Below are 14,881 nucleotides of genomic sequence, written 5' to 3'. Positions count from 1 at the left end.
ATCCCCGCGGCGGGGTGTGCTCCCGTCGCTCGGTCCCAGCGCCTGCCAACCTAGCAGTTCAAAAGCACCCCTGGGTGCAAGTAGATAAATAGGGACCACTTACTAGCGGGAAGGTAAACGGCGTTTCCGTGTGCTGCGCTGGCTCACCAGATGCAGCTTGTCACGCTGGCCACGTGACCCGGAAGTGTCTGCGGACAGCACTGGCTCCCGGCCTATAGAGTGAGATGAGCGCACAACCCTAGAGTCTGTCAAGACTGGCCCGTACGGGCAGGGGTACCTTTACCTTTTACCTTTAATAATAATTTATTTACACCCTGCTCATCGGGCTGGGTTTCCCCAGCTACTCTGGGCAGCTCCCAACAGAATATTAAAAACATGATAAAACATCAGACATTAAAAACTATCCTAAACAGGATTGCCTTCAGATGTCTCCTAAAAGTCGGGTAGTTGTTTATTTCTTTGACATCTGATGGGAGGGCATTCCACAGAGCGAGCACCACTACAGAGAAGGCCCTCTGCCTGGTTCCCTATACCCTCACTTCTAATCATCATCATCATTTTATTATTTATACCCATTTAGGGAAGTTTTTAAACATTAAAAGCTTCCCTAAACAGGGCTGTCCTTTAAAAGTAAGACATGGGGGGCGGGGTGCCAAACTGGGTCTTTGCCCCAGGTGAAAAAAGGCTAGTTTCACTCCTGAGTTGGAGTAGATGGCCCTTGAGGTCACTCCCAACGCTGAGAATTCTATGATTCTAAGTTCAGTTGACCTTTCCCCTTCAAACATAGGCAGCCCCTAGGGACACTGGCCCAGGGCCCGATTCAGGTTTGATGAGGCCCTAAGCTACTGAAGGTAATGGGGCCCTTTCTATGTCCAGCTGTCCTTTTACAGATAGGTAGCCGTGTTGGTCTGCCATAGTCAAAATAAAAAAGTTCCTTCCAGTCATACCAAGAACTAACTTAGTTGGTCTTTAAGGTGCTACTGGAAGGAACTTTTTTATTTCAGCTGTCCTTTGTCAACAACAAATTGTCGCTCTTTTTGTGTTGAATATATGCTATACAGTAATTTATGGACGTAATAGGTATCTAAAGCCATTTGCACGCAACAAAATATGTATTTTATCAAAGTAATTGTTGAACTGAAATACAATGAAGTTTTTTTCCCTTTAATATTTTTTGGGGCCCCCAAGAGAGTGGGGCCCTAAGTTATAGCTTGGTTAGCTTCTACATAAATCCGGCACTGCCCCCTACCCCAATAAAATATTTGAGGGGGTCGCCCCCCCCAAATTGAATGGTGCGAGTGCGATTGATTATGGAGAAAGGGCTTTATGTGCCCCCCCCATATTTTATTCAAGTTGGCCCCCTTGTCTCTACATATGTGTGTGCCGGACGGAAGCTTATGCAGGTCGTAGAAAAGCTTTCCGAGATGACTCCCTAATGAAACACAGAGCTAAAAAGCGCCACTTCCTCGCGCTCTGCATCCTCCGCCCGCTTAACAAGCCGCGGCTGCACCGGCGCCCTCCTCTCCCGGCAGTGGAGGAGCGTTCTCCTGAGCATGCGTGTGCAATCTCCCGCGCATGCTCAGTGTCGCCCAGGACCAAATTCGCCTCGGTTTCCAGCGCTGGGCGTCGGGTCAAGTTTTTTGGGCGAATCCCCCCCTCCGCCGCTCCTCCCCCCTCCCCCCGCAGCTGGTTTCCGGTGGGGCCGCGGCGGGGCTCGGCTTGGAGATTGGCAGGTCTCCTAAGATGGCGGACGCAGGCGACGGAGCCGGAGGGATGGCTGGAGCGGGAGGCGCTGCCCCCGCTGCGAAACCCTCGGAGTTGGCCAGGGTGAGATGCCGCCGCCGCGTGGGCTTGGCAGCCCTGTGGGCTGGGCGCTGGGAGCCTCCCCGTCAGCTTGTGCCGTAGGAAGGGGGGAGTCTGTTCCCCGCGGGTAACAACGCCCCACGTCGCCCGCATTCGTGAGGCTGCCGGCTGCTTCCTTGCATGTCTGGAAGGGGCTCTTCTCCAGAAGTGCTCGGGGTCTGGCTCCTGCTAATCCCCAATTGCCCGCTGCTCTGCAAACGGTTAATCTCTGCCCCTCTGTCAGGTGTTGGAAGTGGGCACCTGCACGGTGTGCCACACAGCATGCATGCTCCCGTTTAAATGACCGGCAAGAATTAGGACCTTTGCTTCGCGCTCCTTATGGTGTCTAAAACAGGCGACTTGCTATGAGCCGCAGCTGTTGTCTTAAATGTGAGCGTCCCCTCCTCTCTCCCGGTCTTGAGAAGATCTTCTCTTGAGCCGCGAGCAGGCAGGGCACTACCAGTTAAAATGAGGATTTTAATCTAGGGCAGTGGTTGTGATCAAGCAGAAGATTTTGTTATTGTAAAGTTGGGAGAGAGGAAAGGGCTGAGTCCAAAGATCTTACCTTCTTCCTCCTAATTCTGGTTGGGCTTAGTGGATTGTTTTGTTTTTTCTTTTTAGGCCACAATAACACCAAGAAAAGATTAAGCCACATCAAACTCACTGGGTCTGATATGAGATAGTTCTTTTAAATATGTTTATGATAGTGTGTGTTTATTAACAAATGGCTCCCGTGCGGTGACCAGCAATGCCAGATTTCCCCCCTCCACCAGTTCTCTAGTTAACGTTTTAGTAAAGCACCTAACCCTTTCCAAATATATTAATTTAATCTCATAAACACTTTCAAGGTGTAATAAACAAATGCAATGCTCACACTGTTCTTTTTTTTTTTTTTAGTTAATTTTGGTTTTATTCTGTCTACTGTCATTCTAAAAGTGCATCAGTTTAATACATGTTGATACTGATGCTATTGACACGTAAACAGGCAAAATACATAGACAACTCAAGGACTTGCTGCTTAACAGTATGAAATAACAGTTCAAGGAAATAGTGGGTTTTCAGGAAGTGCATATGCTGTTCTGAGTAAAAGGAACAGCATAGCCAGAATTTATATGTCGTGTTCCTAGGCAAGACATTCTTGGAAATAGTGTGAAACAAATTTGACAGGGTTTTTCATTAAATGATTTCTTCATGGAAAGGAGTTAATGTGTAAAAGCCAGAAATAGAAAAAGAAAGTGGACTGGTAATAACCAAATGTGCAGAATGATAGGCAGACCTAAATGTGCAGAAAGAGAAGTGAAATGATAGCATGAGGAAACTGGAAAGTGTAAAATGGGAGGACTGGAAGCCTGAAGTGATAAGAAATAGAGAAATGAGCAGAAGGTACCTAAAATGGATCATTATTATTTGAGTTAGTGCATATACTACTTGTTTAGCATTGACTTTTCATATTCAAAATTGGTTTCAGTTTCTATTTAAACAAAACAAACTGCATTCTAGTTCCAGCCATTTCTTTCTCTTTTGAGCTGTCTGAACTTCCAGAGCAACTAAACTTAGTGAATACCATGTTAAAATGTTTTCATCTTTATTAACAGGAAAGGTGGCAGTATCATAACCTAATTTATTGGCATAAAGGGAGATGGGTTGCAGGCAGCCAGGGACATATGTTGTCCAACTTACCATGTCAGATAAGAAGGGCACACACACATATATTCTCTTTATTTCTTTAAAGTGCGTGTGAGCGGGAGATGATTGGACACTGATTCATGTATTTTTGAAGGGCACTGTAACTTTATCAACGGACTATCATATGTATCAGATATGGGAAAGGAAAACATCAATAGAAAGGCACTCAAAGTGGTCTGGGGTGATATTAATTATTTGAATCTATTCCAGTCTGGGTTTAGAATAGAAACGGCCTTGGTTGCCTTGGTCTTATGCTGGAGAATGGATATGGGAAGTGCAAGCTGATTGGTTCTCTTGTTGCCTTGAGCTCGGGCAGCTCCGAGTTAGAGTAGCTCTACTCCTCCTGGAGGACTCCTCCTGGCAGATGATGCTGGAGACTTCTATACCTATGGCTCAGAATGTGCCTCAAAGTTTTCTCTTGTGCCCTGTGTTATTTACATCCGTACAAAATTTTGTTTGTATGCCACCTTTCCGTAGTTCAAATCACGCTCAAGGCATGAGATTGCGAAAAGAATACTGGTTGGGTTGCAGTGTCATCAGTACACAGAAGGCATGCATGTCTAATCCACGCTTCCCTCTATCCTGATGAGGCTATGGACTTATTGAACTGGTATTTGAAGAAAGTTTTAGGGTGCATGAGAAGAACAAGCTGAAGCTTAATTCAGACAATATGTGGGCTGCTCTGGATAAGGAAATGGATTGATCCAGATGGGGGTATGCAACCAGCTCTGAACTATCCCTGAAGGACAAAATCCACAACTAGGGACTTACTTATTATTTACCGGTAAATAATTCTAAATAATTATAATTCACAACAGCTGCCCATAAATAAACATTCCCTGGGGGGGCTTACAACAAAGTATCAAAAACAGAATATACAATAATAATTAAAACCCAACAAGGTATAATTATTGTTCCATTTAGAGACGGCATAAAGCAGTTTACAGTCCAGATTTAAAACAGTTTTAAAACCTGGGTGAATTAAAAGGTCTTCATCTGATGCTGAAAAAACCACAAAGAAGTTTCCAGATAAGCTTGTCTAGAGAGGGTTCTCCTGGACTTGATATTGTAGATGGAACCACATGTTGCAGTGATGGTGACAGTGGCTAGGAGTTCAGATTGCCAGTTTAGGCTTGTGTGCAACCATATCTAGAGAGGAGGGACACAGTCCTGGCTTCTCATGTGGTAGTGATGTTCAATACTGTAATTCACTCGGGGGGGGGGGCTGCCTCTAAAATCCAGAAACCTTTGTAGTATTTTTGGTATGAATTTGATGCTAAAGTGGTATTAAGTATTTTAGCTGGTTTTGATAGTTTTATGCTTCTCTGGTATTTCTATTTATACTCCTACAGTTATTTTATTGTTGTTGGATTTTATCTTTTTGCTATGTGTATTGTGGTTTTGGTTTTTATGGAAGCTACTTTGTGAGAGGACTTAAAAAAAAGAAAGAAATCTGTTTTATTGGTTTTCCATAGTGGAACAGTAAACAGAAAAAAAAAACAAAACTTGGAGTACAGTTTGCCAATATGTCAGTTTCAGTTGGTAAAATTAAGGTACATATGATGATATTTTAAGGTTAAATTAAGCTTCTCCATAACAATACACGTGCTACAGGCGGTTGTAGTAGCAGTACTGCCTTGCTAATGTAATCTGTAAACAATGACCATGTACTGAAGAACTTATCCTTCTTCCATTGTCCATTTATCACATTGTCCATTTATCATTTTGCCACGCTGAGGCAAGCATTCAGAAAGTGCTGTTTTCTACACATGAGTAAACCAGAAATGTAAAGATTTCCTCATGTTTTCCACCTGACAGCTTTTCCATTCTGACAGCAGCTATTGGCTAGGAAACCAAAGCCCAAGAAGTAATCTCAGAATTGATATTGCCCTCTGATATCAGTTTATGATAAATTATAATAGAAATTTCAGAAAAGACATTTTGCCAAAATTATTGTGCCGGGGCACAGTCCTACAACATACAGATCTGGGATCCCAAAGCATCACACACCCTTCAACATTTTAGGGATTGATTATGGGTGATTTGAAAAAGTTTGGGTGGGGTCCAATGCCAATTAAGTATAGAGGACCTTTGTCCTAAAAGATGGCCAACCTTCTCTAACTTTAATTAACTAATTAATCCCATGTGAAGAACAATTTTGTAATATGCAGTGGCAAGAGAGATGTTGGAACCACTAATGACCCTTACAGAGCATCTTAACCGTGTCTACTTACAGTGGTACCTCGCAAGACGAATGCCTCGCAAGACGAAAAACGTGCAAGACGAAAGAGTTTTCAGTTTTTTGAGTCGTTCCGCAAGACGAATTTCCCTATGGGCTTGCTTCGCAAGACGAAACGTCTTGCGAGTTCTTGCGAGTTTGTTTCCTTTTTCTTAAAGCCGCTAAGCTGTTAATAGCCGCTAAGCCGCTAATAGCCATGCTTCGCAAGACGAAAAAACCGCAAGACGAAGAGACTCGCGGAACGGATTAATTTCGTCTTGCGAGGCACCACTGTAATTAAATGGGATTTACTCCCAGGTAAGTAGGTTTAGGATTGCAGCCTTACTAATAATCTTGAAACATGGGTCTGAAGATGACAGCAGATTCCGCAATTTATAGCAGCTTTATTTTTTGATGTGCACAATACTAGGAATCTAGTGTTGGAAATAATAACAAGTTAAATATGAAATTAAAATGAAATACTGTATCTTAATAAAATGTTGCCTGTATTGATTTTGTTTTGCATTTCCTCACGGGATTTAAAAAGGATCGTTTAGACTTGCACAATATTTAAATAAAGTGCTAGCCCATTCATTGACTTTTTTTGCATTTCCTCACGGGATTTAGCATGTTAATAATGATTCTGCTGAAGGCACATTATAAGAGTATAGTTATTTTTAAAATACAGAAGTTAATAAACAAGATACTTATTGTCTTTACTGATGCAAAACTTGAGTAAAATTGAAGGGGTTCAGAGAAACTACATTGAAATTAGACTTTTTCAATGTTTCTACTTTGCATTTCCACGTAATTCAATATCCGAAGCTTTTGTATGAAGCAGAGAACATGTATCTAAATGAAGAGGGGAGGACTTTGCCCTGTTTTTGCTAGTGAGCTTTTCAGTGAGCTTTTAAAATGAAAAATATTACAAGGTGTAACTCATGTAATTTATTTTCTTGCTGATTTTAGAATTGTCTCCTCTTCCCTTTTTCAAGTACTGATTGTACTGTGCAGTGTGCCAGATAATTCAGCGAGGATGGCAGGATGTTAATCAGAGATGGCTTTATGAGCTAGGATTGATTATAGGCTATTATTTAGCTATTAGGAAAAGGTGCTGCCTTTTCATTTTGGCCTTTGATGTTCCACACATGACTAATATGCCTGCAGGTGGCCTAGCAACTTTTGTTGAATAATTTTCAAGACTATTTTAAACCCTAAAAAACCAAGGGCAGACTATCGAACAGAATCCATTTGTCCAATGATGAGCCTTTTGTTTGAAATCTGATGTGGAGGCCTTGCTCCCAAGTGTTCAGTATGTTAGCCTGGAATCATTTTGAGATGTGAGGTAGAATGGTGCAGTGGACTTCGACTGGGAAGAGTCACGTTTAAATCTTTGCTCAGCCACAAAGCCAACTGGGTAACTTTGAGATGGTCAGTCTCCCTCTCAATCCAACCTTACAAGGTGGGTAAAATGGGAATAGAACCACCATACGAACAGGATAAAAAATTATCAGCAAGCAGTACTTAAAATTGTAATTTGTTGGCTGTTTTAAATGATGTAATTATTATTGTTTTACTGCTGTAACATAGTACTTCAGATGTTACAGCTTTACAGTTATGTTAACCTCTTTATGAAAGAAAAGTTGTATAGAATATATATAAAAACAAATACAAACACTGTGGATTTCCACATGTGATCTCTGGGCTTGATGGAAGTTCCGTGGAACAGGAAACATATAGCACCTCTCCCTTGGTAGCAGGTCATGAGAACGTAAGTGTTCTCCTGGATCACATCAGGGGTTTATTTACTCTAGCCTACTCTCAGATGCCTCAGATATACTTAACAACCAAGCATGAACAAAGTATTATTTCCTTATTGTTTGCCTTCAGCACTTGGTATTCAGAGTGGCTGAGTGGGGAATTAAACCATTGTCTCCCCTGACCCAGCCTGGCACTCTTTCCCATCCTTGCTAATGGTGATGTATAAACCATTACTTTATCTGTCTTTTAACAACTGATATATTGGGATCAGCCGTATTCTTTTGACTGTGTTGTAACCAGCTCTGGCACCTTCTGGTGAAGAGTGGGTGAGAAATCATCATCATCATTATTGTCATCATCATAATCAGAAACTATTCCTTGGTGCCTTTGGGGGAAATGTTGGTTGAATGGCATATGGGAGTATGTTTGTAAATCACGTATACATGCTGGCATCTAATTTTATGACTTTTTGTAGCTAGAGTGATGCTCAACCTGGCTTAAGCTAACATTGCTGCAATGGTAGAGCATGAGACTCTTAATCTCAGGGTTGTGGGTTTTGTTGGGAAACAGGGGGTTGGACTAGATGACCCTCATGGTCTCTTCCAACTCTGCAATTCTATGATTTACAAGTGGAGCATTTTCCCACTTGTTATATTGCATGCCAGTTGTAATCCTGTTATGAACAGCTATAGCCCGCTATTAGGAAAGTGTGGTTATGCTGATGAAGTTGATTGTAATGGGTGAAATGCTTCTAGAGTATTGTATCATGTGAGTCATCCCTCTTGTAGCTTCTCCTGATGCTTCATAGCTATAAAGATCTGAGGGTGGGGGAAGAAAAGGAGGAGCTGAGGACAGCTAACTCATGCCTGTAGCTCCTGAAGGCTTTTGGAAATGGCAGCTTCAGAGCTTTTGTCCAGGGCTGAAAGATTGAAACATATATCGCCAGTTCTTAAGCATCTTCATTGATTACCGGCCTCTTTCCAAGTACAATTCAAAGCAGTTACTTTTCTCTTTAAAGTCCTGTACAGCTTAGCTTGAGATCATGATACATGAAAGAATGCCTGTTCATGTGCTCCGATTATCCAGGCCCCTCCGCCAATGTCTAAGTATACTTTTGTGTTTCTTGCAGTGGTGGGATGAGAAGCTTGACTTTCATACTGCCTTTCTTCAGCATCTGGCAAAAGTTGTTCCGGACATTTATTTTGATGAAATGGATCCCTTGCCAGAAAAGGAGGAAGAAATAGCTCAGATGACCATACTTTACCCTCTGGAGTGGTATCTGTTCGGTGAAGATCCAGATATCTGTCTAGAGAAGCTACGGCAGAGTGGCACTCCTCAGCTCTGTGGAAAGGTGTTCAAAGGTGGAGAGACGACATATTCATGCAGGTGAATAATTACACTCTTGCTCTTCAGTATTTCCTACTGTTATGTGACACAGCAACATGCAGATTGCAGAATAGATTTGGTGCATCATGTATTTCTAATACGTTTGCACTTTCTGAGGATACTAGTATAAGGCAATAGTCATATAAGGGCAAGTGATAACAGGGATAGGGGAAGAGGGGAGTCTTGCAACTTAAAATAAAAGGGAAAACAATGGTAAAAGCAGATAAACTTTCATTTAAAAGACATGGGCAACAGCAGCTGGGCCTGGGACATGGGGAGTTGAGAAAACCCCTGTTACTTACATCTAGTCCCCCAGCTCCCAGTGAGGTGTAGAGCTGCAGCTGTCTGTTGCTGTTGTAATGCATTTGTAGGTGGGGCTGCCCTGGAAGACAACCTGGAAACTTCAGTTAGCGCAGAATGTGGCTGCCAGACTTTTAACTAGTGTAACTAGGCTGAATCACATTATATTTATTTTGCAAAAACTGCATTAATTTCCTACTTGCTTCTAAGCCCTATGCAGGATACTGCCATTTAACTTTAATTTTTTTAAAAAAGATATTTATTGAGATTTTCAAAAAAGTTACCAAATAAAAAAGAAAAAAAGAAAAAATACAAAATAAAAATAGTTAAAAACAATTCAGTCTTTCCATCACATATTTTCATTTGCTTATTTCCCAGACCTCCTCACGCCTCCCTTTTCTGTATTCCAATTCAAATTTTTAATTCAGCAAATCCCTCCCCTCTTCAGTCATCTTAATCTTCAATTTTAAAATATTATAACATTAAGTTTTTACCTGTTAATAACCATTTTCTCGTATTCTCTTATAACATTACAGCTAAAGACCACTTAGTTTCTATCCAACATCATTCTAACATTCATTAATTTTACAATATTTCTGAAGATAGTCTTTAAATTTCTTCCAATCTTCTTCCACCAACTCTTCTCCCTGGTCTCGGATTCTGCCAGTCATTTCCGCCAGTTCCATATAGTCGATACTGCCATTTAACTTTAAGGCCAAAGGTTCAAATACCTGAAGGAGTGCCTCTCTTTATATCAACCTACTGGAGTCTCAAGATCTGTTTCCTGCTTGGTAGGGGGTTGGACTCGATGGCCCTTGTGGTCTATTCCAACTCTATGATTCTATGATCTTCAGTTAAGGCTTTTCTCTGTGTACTCTTGCTAGGGGAAGTACATTATATAACAAAAAGGGAGAGAGCCTACTCTGTGCTGCTCTGAGTTTGAAGTACTCTCCCTGTAGAGGCATGGCTAGCACTGACTTCACGATTTTTAGGCACTAGGTCAAACCTTTATGCATGTTGCAGTTTGTGTAGTTCATGTTGGTTAGTCTGCTATGTTGTTTTAACTGCTTCTAAATAGTTTATATACCACCTGGTATCTGTGAGCATGAAGGGTCTAAATATTTTTAAAATAATAAATATTTTTACAATAACTTGACCGCTATTATAACATGGTGACTCAGTTTCGATAGAGAACTGAACCGTAGTTCAGGTGCATGGAGACAAGTCTTGGTGAGCCTTGGGGCTGCACATTTCCTCTTCTTCATGAACAAGAGAGTGAAAGCTTTTGCCTTTACTTCTGAACAAACTGCAGTTCCATGTTAAATAGTTGCACCTAATATTGAAGCCAAAATGTTAATATTGAATTTGTAATGTTCATACTTCAGCTGAAAATGAATAGAGTGTCTAAAACTTTGCTACCAACGTTGCTGGAATATGGCAGGTTTGTGATGTTTTGGAGTGGGTGGTTATGCAGTGGTTTCTTACTTTCATTGCAGAGACTGTGCAATTGATCCAACTTGTGTACTCTGCATGGATTGTTTCCAGAACAGCATTCACAAAAACCACCGTTACAAGGTAATCAAATTTATGCTTCACAATAATTTGCTAGAGCATTTTCCTTTCTTTTTTAAACTTGCTTTTATTATTTTATTAAATATATAATAAGCAAGACTAAGAGATTATTTCAAGAATTCAACTAAAGGTAAAGAGACAAAAAAATAAAGAAAATCATTTTTAAAAAACTTGTACAAAAGAAGCAGTGTGACAGTATTCCAAGATAAAATGTAAACAGCGAATCAAAAGCTCATCTAATCAAAAACAGCACCAGATGAAATCAAACCTAGATGGAATTTCTCATTTGTGTGACTGTGTTGTTAAACAAGCTACAAAAAACCACCAGGCAGCTGCAAAGTCCAATGGGTCCACTTCCCCTCTGAGAACCTGGAGTTGGTGGGTCAATTTCTCTGTTGTGGCTATAAGTAAAGCTTTTTATAACCAGTTTGTAATAGACTACATAGAAGGGTCTTTCCAGCCTTGACTCACGACTAAAGGGGCAGCTGTTAGCAAATGAGTTATCAGTATCTTGCTATGTAAATTGGAATTATCTCCCACAAACGTGGAAAGTAAGCACAACCTGGATATGTTGAATGGTCACTTTAAAATGTGAAGGTTCATTCTTATTTCACAAGTTGTGTATGTCTTTAAGAGCCAGGGCCAAGGCAAATAACGAGACCCAGTCTTGCAGCTGTGAAACATAGCAGGTGCTGCTGAGTTGTGTTAATCAGGTTGTGTCAGCAATTGGGTATAGTATATAAGGAGCAGCACCTAGCTCTCCCATTACCCTGGGGGATGGGTTGGTGGTTGGGTCTAGTTTGTTGTTGATGTATTTAGTGTATAAGGAGCTTTTGTTTTTGTTATTAAAACCTTGTTTAAGTTATTTTTGAGTCCCTTTTTAATGCATGGTCTCCCTAGCAAGCTCTCTGCAGCGCTACTAAACTGCAAATAGCCAACAGGATAGACCTATAGATCTTTGGTCTGGTGGTGGTGCTGAGTTCAAAAACCACTGAGCCTTTCACATTGCAACTCCACCAGCAAAATGGGAAGCACCCTTTTAGCACATGGCTTAAACGTACTGGGGTAAAAACCATTTCTGTATTTAATGAATTTTCCCTACCAGAGCTGAAACTGAAATGAAAGGTTTAGAGGACCACATTCTAGACTATTGTGAGAGATCGATTTCTAAGGCTACATCAGCCTCCCCATGCTAATCAAAGGTTTTCAAAGGGAGAAAATTGAAAGTCTAGAAGCCAGAGCATAAAGTGTTGAAACAAGTCCCTTCTGAGAACCCTTGGATACCCTGAGATTCAAACCTCTTCAAAGATCTGCCTCCAGTCTGTAATTCCTCATCTTTAATAAAATGAGAGATATGTTTGATGCTCAACGAATCTATTTTTTGCTCTCACAACTTGTTGCGCAAGGCTAGTTTGTCTACTTCCTTATAATGATGAAGAAAAGGCGAGGGAGTCAGTGGAGATGGAGAGGAAACCAACTTCCCTCTCCATCTACACCAGACTCTCAGCATACAACTAGTTTCCCAGGTTTCGCAATAACAGCCATAATCTTGGTTGGCAAGGGAGAGCAGCCAGCCAGGAAGTTGATTCCTGGCTCTTGATGGCAATCCAGCATTTAACGTCATCAGTGGTTAACTGTGGGATCATCTGGCATAACTGCATCACATCAAAATAAGTTTGTAGGTTGGGGAAGCCCCATCCTCCTGCTCTTGACTTGGCAAATGAGAGACGTAGCAAGTTTTGCTTTACGGGCCTGCAAGATGAACATGTTGAGAGCTGATTGCCAGCCTTTAATAGTTTTACTTGGAATTAAAATAAGGAGCACTTGGAAAATGAACAGGAGCCTGGGCACAGCAACCATTTTAACTTTGCCTGCCCTGCCCTGGGTCAAGAAGTTTAAATTCCTCCAGGCTCCAAGGTATTGTTTAATCTGCTTAAGCATCGGTAAAAAATAATTTTAAGCAAATCATCCAAATAATCCCTTGTGCTTTCTAATAAGGGTTATACATAGTGAAATAAGGTTATGCAAAGACGACTCGAATTCATAGATTTGTTTTCAGGCTCTGAATATGTTTTTAGTTACTAGTTTATGACTTGGGGAGAACTAGTCTAATTGCTTTCCTAAATTCCAGAATTCTAATAAACTCTGACTAGGTGTCTTAGCAGTTGAATTCTTAACATACAGACTGAGCTCTAAAGAACACTGCAACTTTTTCCACTATTGAGAAGCGGTTGGGGGCTTGTTTTTCTTGAACAGCGGGTTCCATGCCACATACCAAACCATTTTTGTAATTGAAGACTTACCAAATCAATTTGTGAGATGGCGTGGGGATTTGTTGAAAGAAAAAAGTAAAGTGATATACCCAAGCCCTTCTACACACCTGCAGTAGCTTTGTAAATCTCAGCGGTTGGTGTGGAGATTGCTCAAACTGCATTGAAGGTTTGCCTGGCTGGTGACATCTCGGCCTATATCTACCACTGCCTCTCAATTCCCCGAACCTCTGAACAAAAGGAATTTTGAGAGTTTGATGAAACTTTCAACTCCTATCTCCCCGGTTACTGCTGAACGAGTTCAGCCTGTTTTCTCTTGGTCAAAGCGTTTAGTTAGCATAAAAGTGTGGTGCATCATAAAAGTATGCAGTCAAACCCAAGAAGCTTTATTGCAATTAAGGAAGGAAATAGAAGGAATAGGAAAGAAAATGGGTAGAATACCAAGGGGGGCGGAATCCTTTGTATTCCTTAGATCTGCATCATCCATGATGTTTAGTAGATGGTAGTTTTTTCATAGAGATCAATCCTCATTTTTACTGCTGTAGGATCAGGGAGTGGGTTGATAGGAGCAGGAGAATTGTTCAGTCAAGTATGGTCATATGGACTCTAATGCAAGAGTATGGAATCTGCAGCCTCCACCTAATTTCACACTGGTGAGGAAAGCTAAAATGGAGGGAGTGGTGGAAGGAGTCATATGGGGCAAAGTTTCAGTGCTTGCACCATGGTATGTTGAACATATAGTCAGAAGAGCACCTGGGAAAATGGGATGCTGAGTTATGATTTTGGCTTCTTTCGAATAAACCATAGTTTAAACTAAGCAGAGTTTCCTCATGTTTCTAAAACAAAAGTGAAAACTTACAATCTCTTTGTGGCTCTGCCAGAGGAGGAGAGAGAGCACCCAAGCCTGAGGCTCGTTATTGCTCACACACATAATGCTAATACATACTTGAGCATAGTGTTCTAAAAGGGCTTTGGGTGCAAATTTTTATTTTTATTTATTTATTTAACATTTATTTGTTTAATAAAATGTGTTTGACGGCGTAACAAAACCAACACCCAAAACCTCAAAGAGGTTTACAAAAAGGATAAAACAATACAGTCATTAGTAAAAACAGCTATTTAAAACATTCAGATAATAAATAAAATCAGCGATAAGCGAAAGACTGGTGAAAATACATGGAAACATTCTACGTATCTGATTAGCCTTGCCTGTTTTCAGCAGGTTTGAAAAGAGGCCTGCCTTACATCAGTAGGCAGGGAATTCCAAATTGTGGGAATGTCACAGAGATTCATTTCTTACAAATGTGGAACGAGTATTATGTGGCACCTGTAAGAGTGCCAGTTTCACAGAATAAAGTGGTTGAGTGGGAATGTAAGGGGGAAGGCGACCTCTCAGGTAAACTGATTCCAAATCATGTAGGGATTTTTGTACTAATAGTAACACCTTGTATCTGATGGCCTTAATTGTTTCAGATGCACACTTCTACTGGAGGAGGTTTTTGTGATTGTGGAGATACAGAAGCATGGAAGACTGGACCGCTGTGTACAAATCATGAGCCTGGAGCAGCAGGAAGCACGGAAGAGGTAACACACCTGCCTGTAATATATTGGAAAACAGATATTGTAAGACCTCACACTTCATGATGTACTTGTTGCTGTTATGGGAGTGTATGTTAAGATGAGAGGCAGTATAAAAATATTTTTTAATAAATAAATAACCGCTCACTTATTTTCAGAGTGCTGCATTTATATATTTTTAAGCTTTTTATTAAATTCCCATTATTCAGATTATTGTAACAACAGTTGGAGGAAGAGTGTTCCTTATGTTCAACAGATTAATATTGCA

The 14,881-nt window shown here is 40.9% G+C and overlaps 1 protein-coding gene and 1 long non-coding RNA gene across 3 annotated transcripts in view; one reads left to right on the top strand and one right to left on the bottom strand.

Moving 5' to 3' along the window:
- Positions 1-1,574: 1,574 nt before the first annotated feature.
- UBR1 (ubiquitin protein ligase E3 component n-recognin 1) overlaps positions 1,575-14,881 on the top strand; it is a gene marked incomplete at its 5' end in the record, with an annotated part of 64,260 nt that continues 50,953 nt past the window's right edge. Inside the window, 4 exons of one of the 2 annotated variants that reach the window (XM_083505721.1) lie at positions 1,575-1,827; positions 8,637-8,893; positions 10,690-10,768; positions 14,509-14,619. In XM_083505721.1, coding sequence (XP_083361847.1) covers positions 1,576-1,827; positions 8,637-8,893; positions 10,690-10,768; positions 14,509-14,619 — 699 coding nt within the window. The remainder of the gene's footprint in view (positions 1,828-8,636; positions 8,894-10,689; positions 10,769-14,508; positions 14,620-14,881) is intronic. The other variant, XM_083505720.1, reaches the window with a different exon arrangement.
- On the bottom strand, positions 7,661-13,046 carry LOC310710692. Its single transcript, XR_014528185.1, has 3 exons — positions 11,705-13,046; positions 9,891-11,327; positions 7,661-9,417 (listed from the first exon to the last, which is right to left on the bottom strand). It is a non-coding gene; the product is annotated as an uncharacterized lncRNA (long non-coding RNA).

Source organism: Podarcis liolepis (assembly GCF_965112155.1).
Source record: "Podarcis liolepis genome assembly, chromosome: 1".
NCBI classification, from domain to species: domain Eukaryota; kingdom Metazoa; phylum Chordata; class Lepidosauria; order Squamata; family Lacertidae; genus Podarcis; species Podarcis liolepis.
The sequence above is the reverse complement of the archived record's forward strand: the minus strand, read 5'-3'. Positions and strand labels throughout refer to the sequence as shown.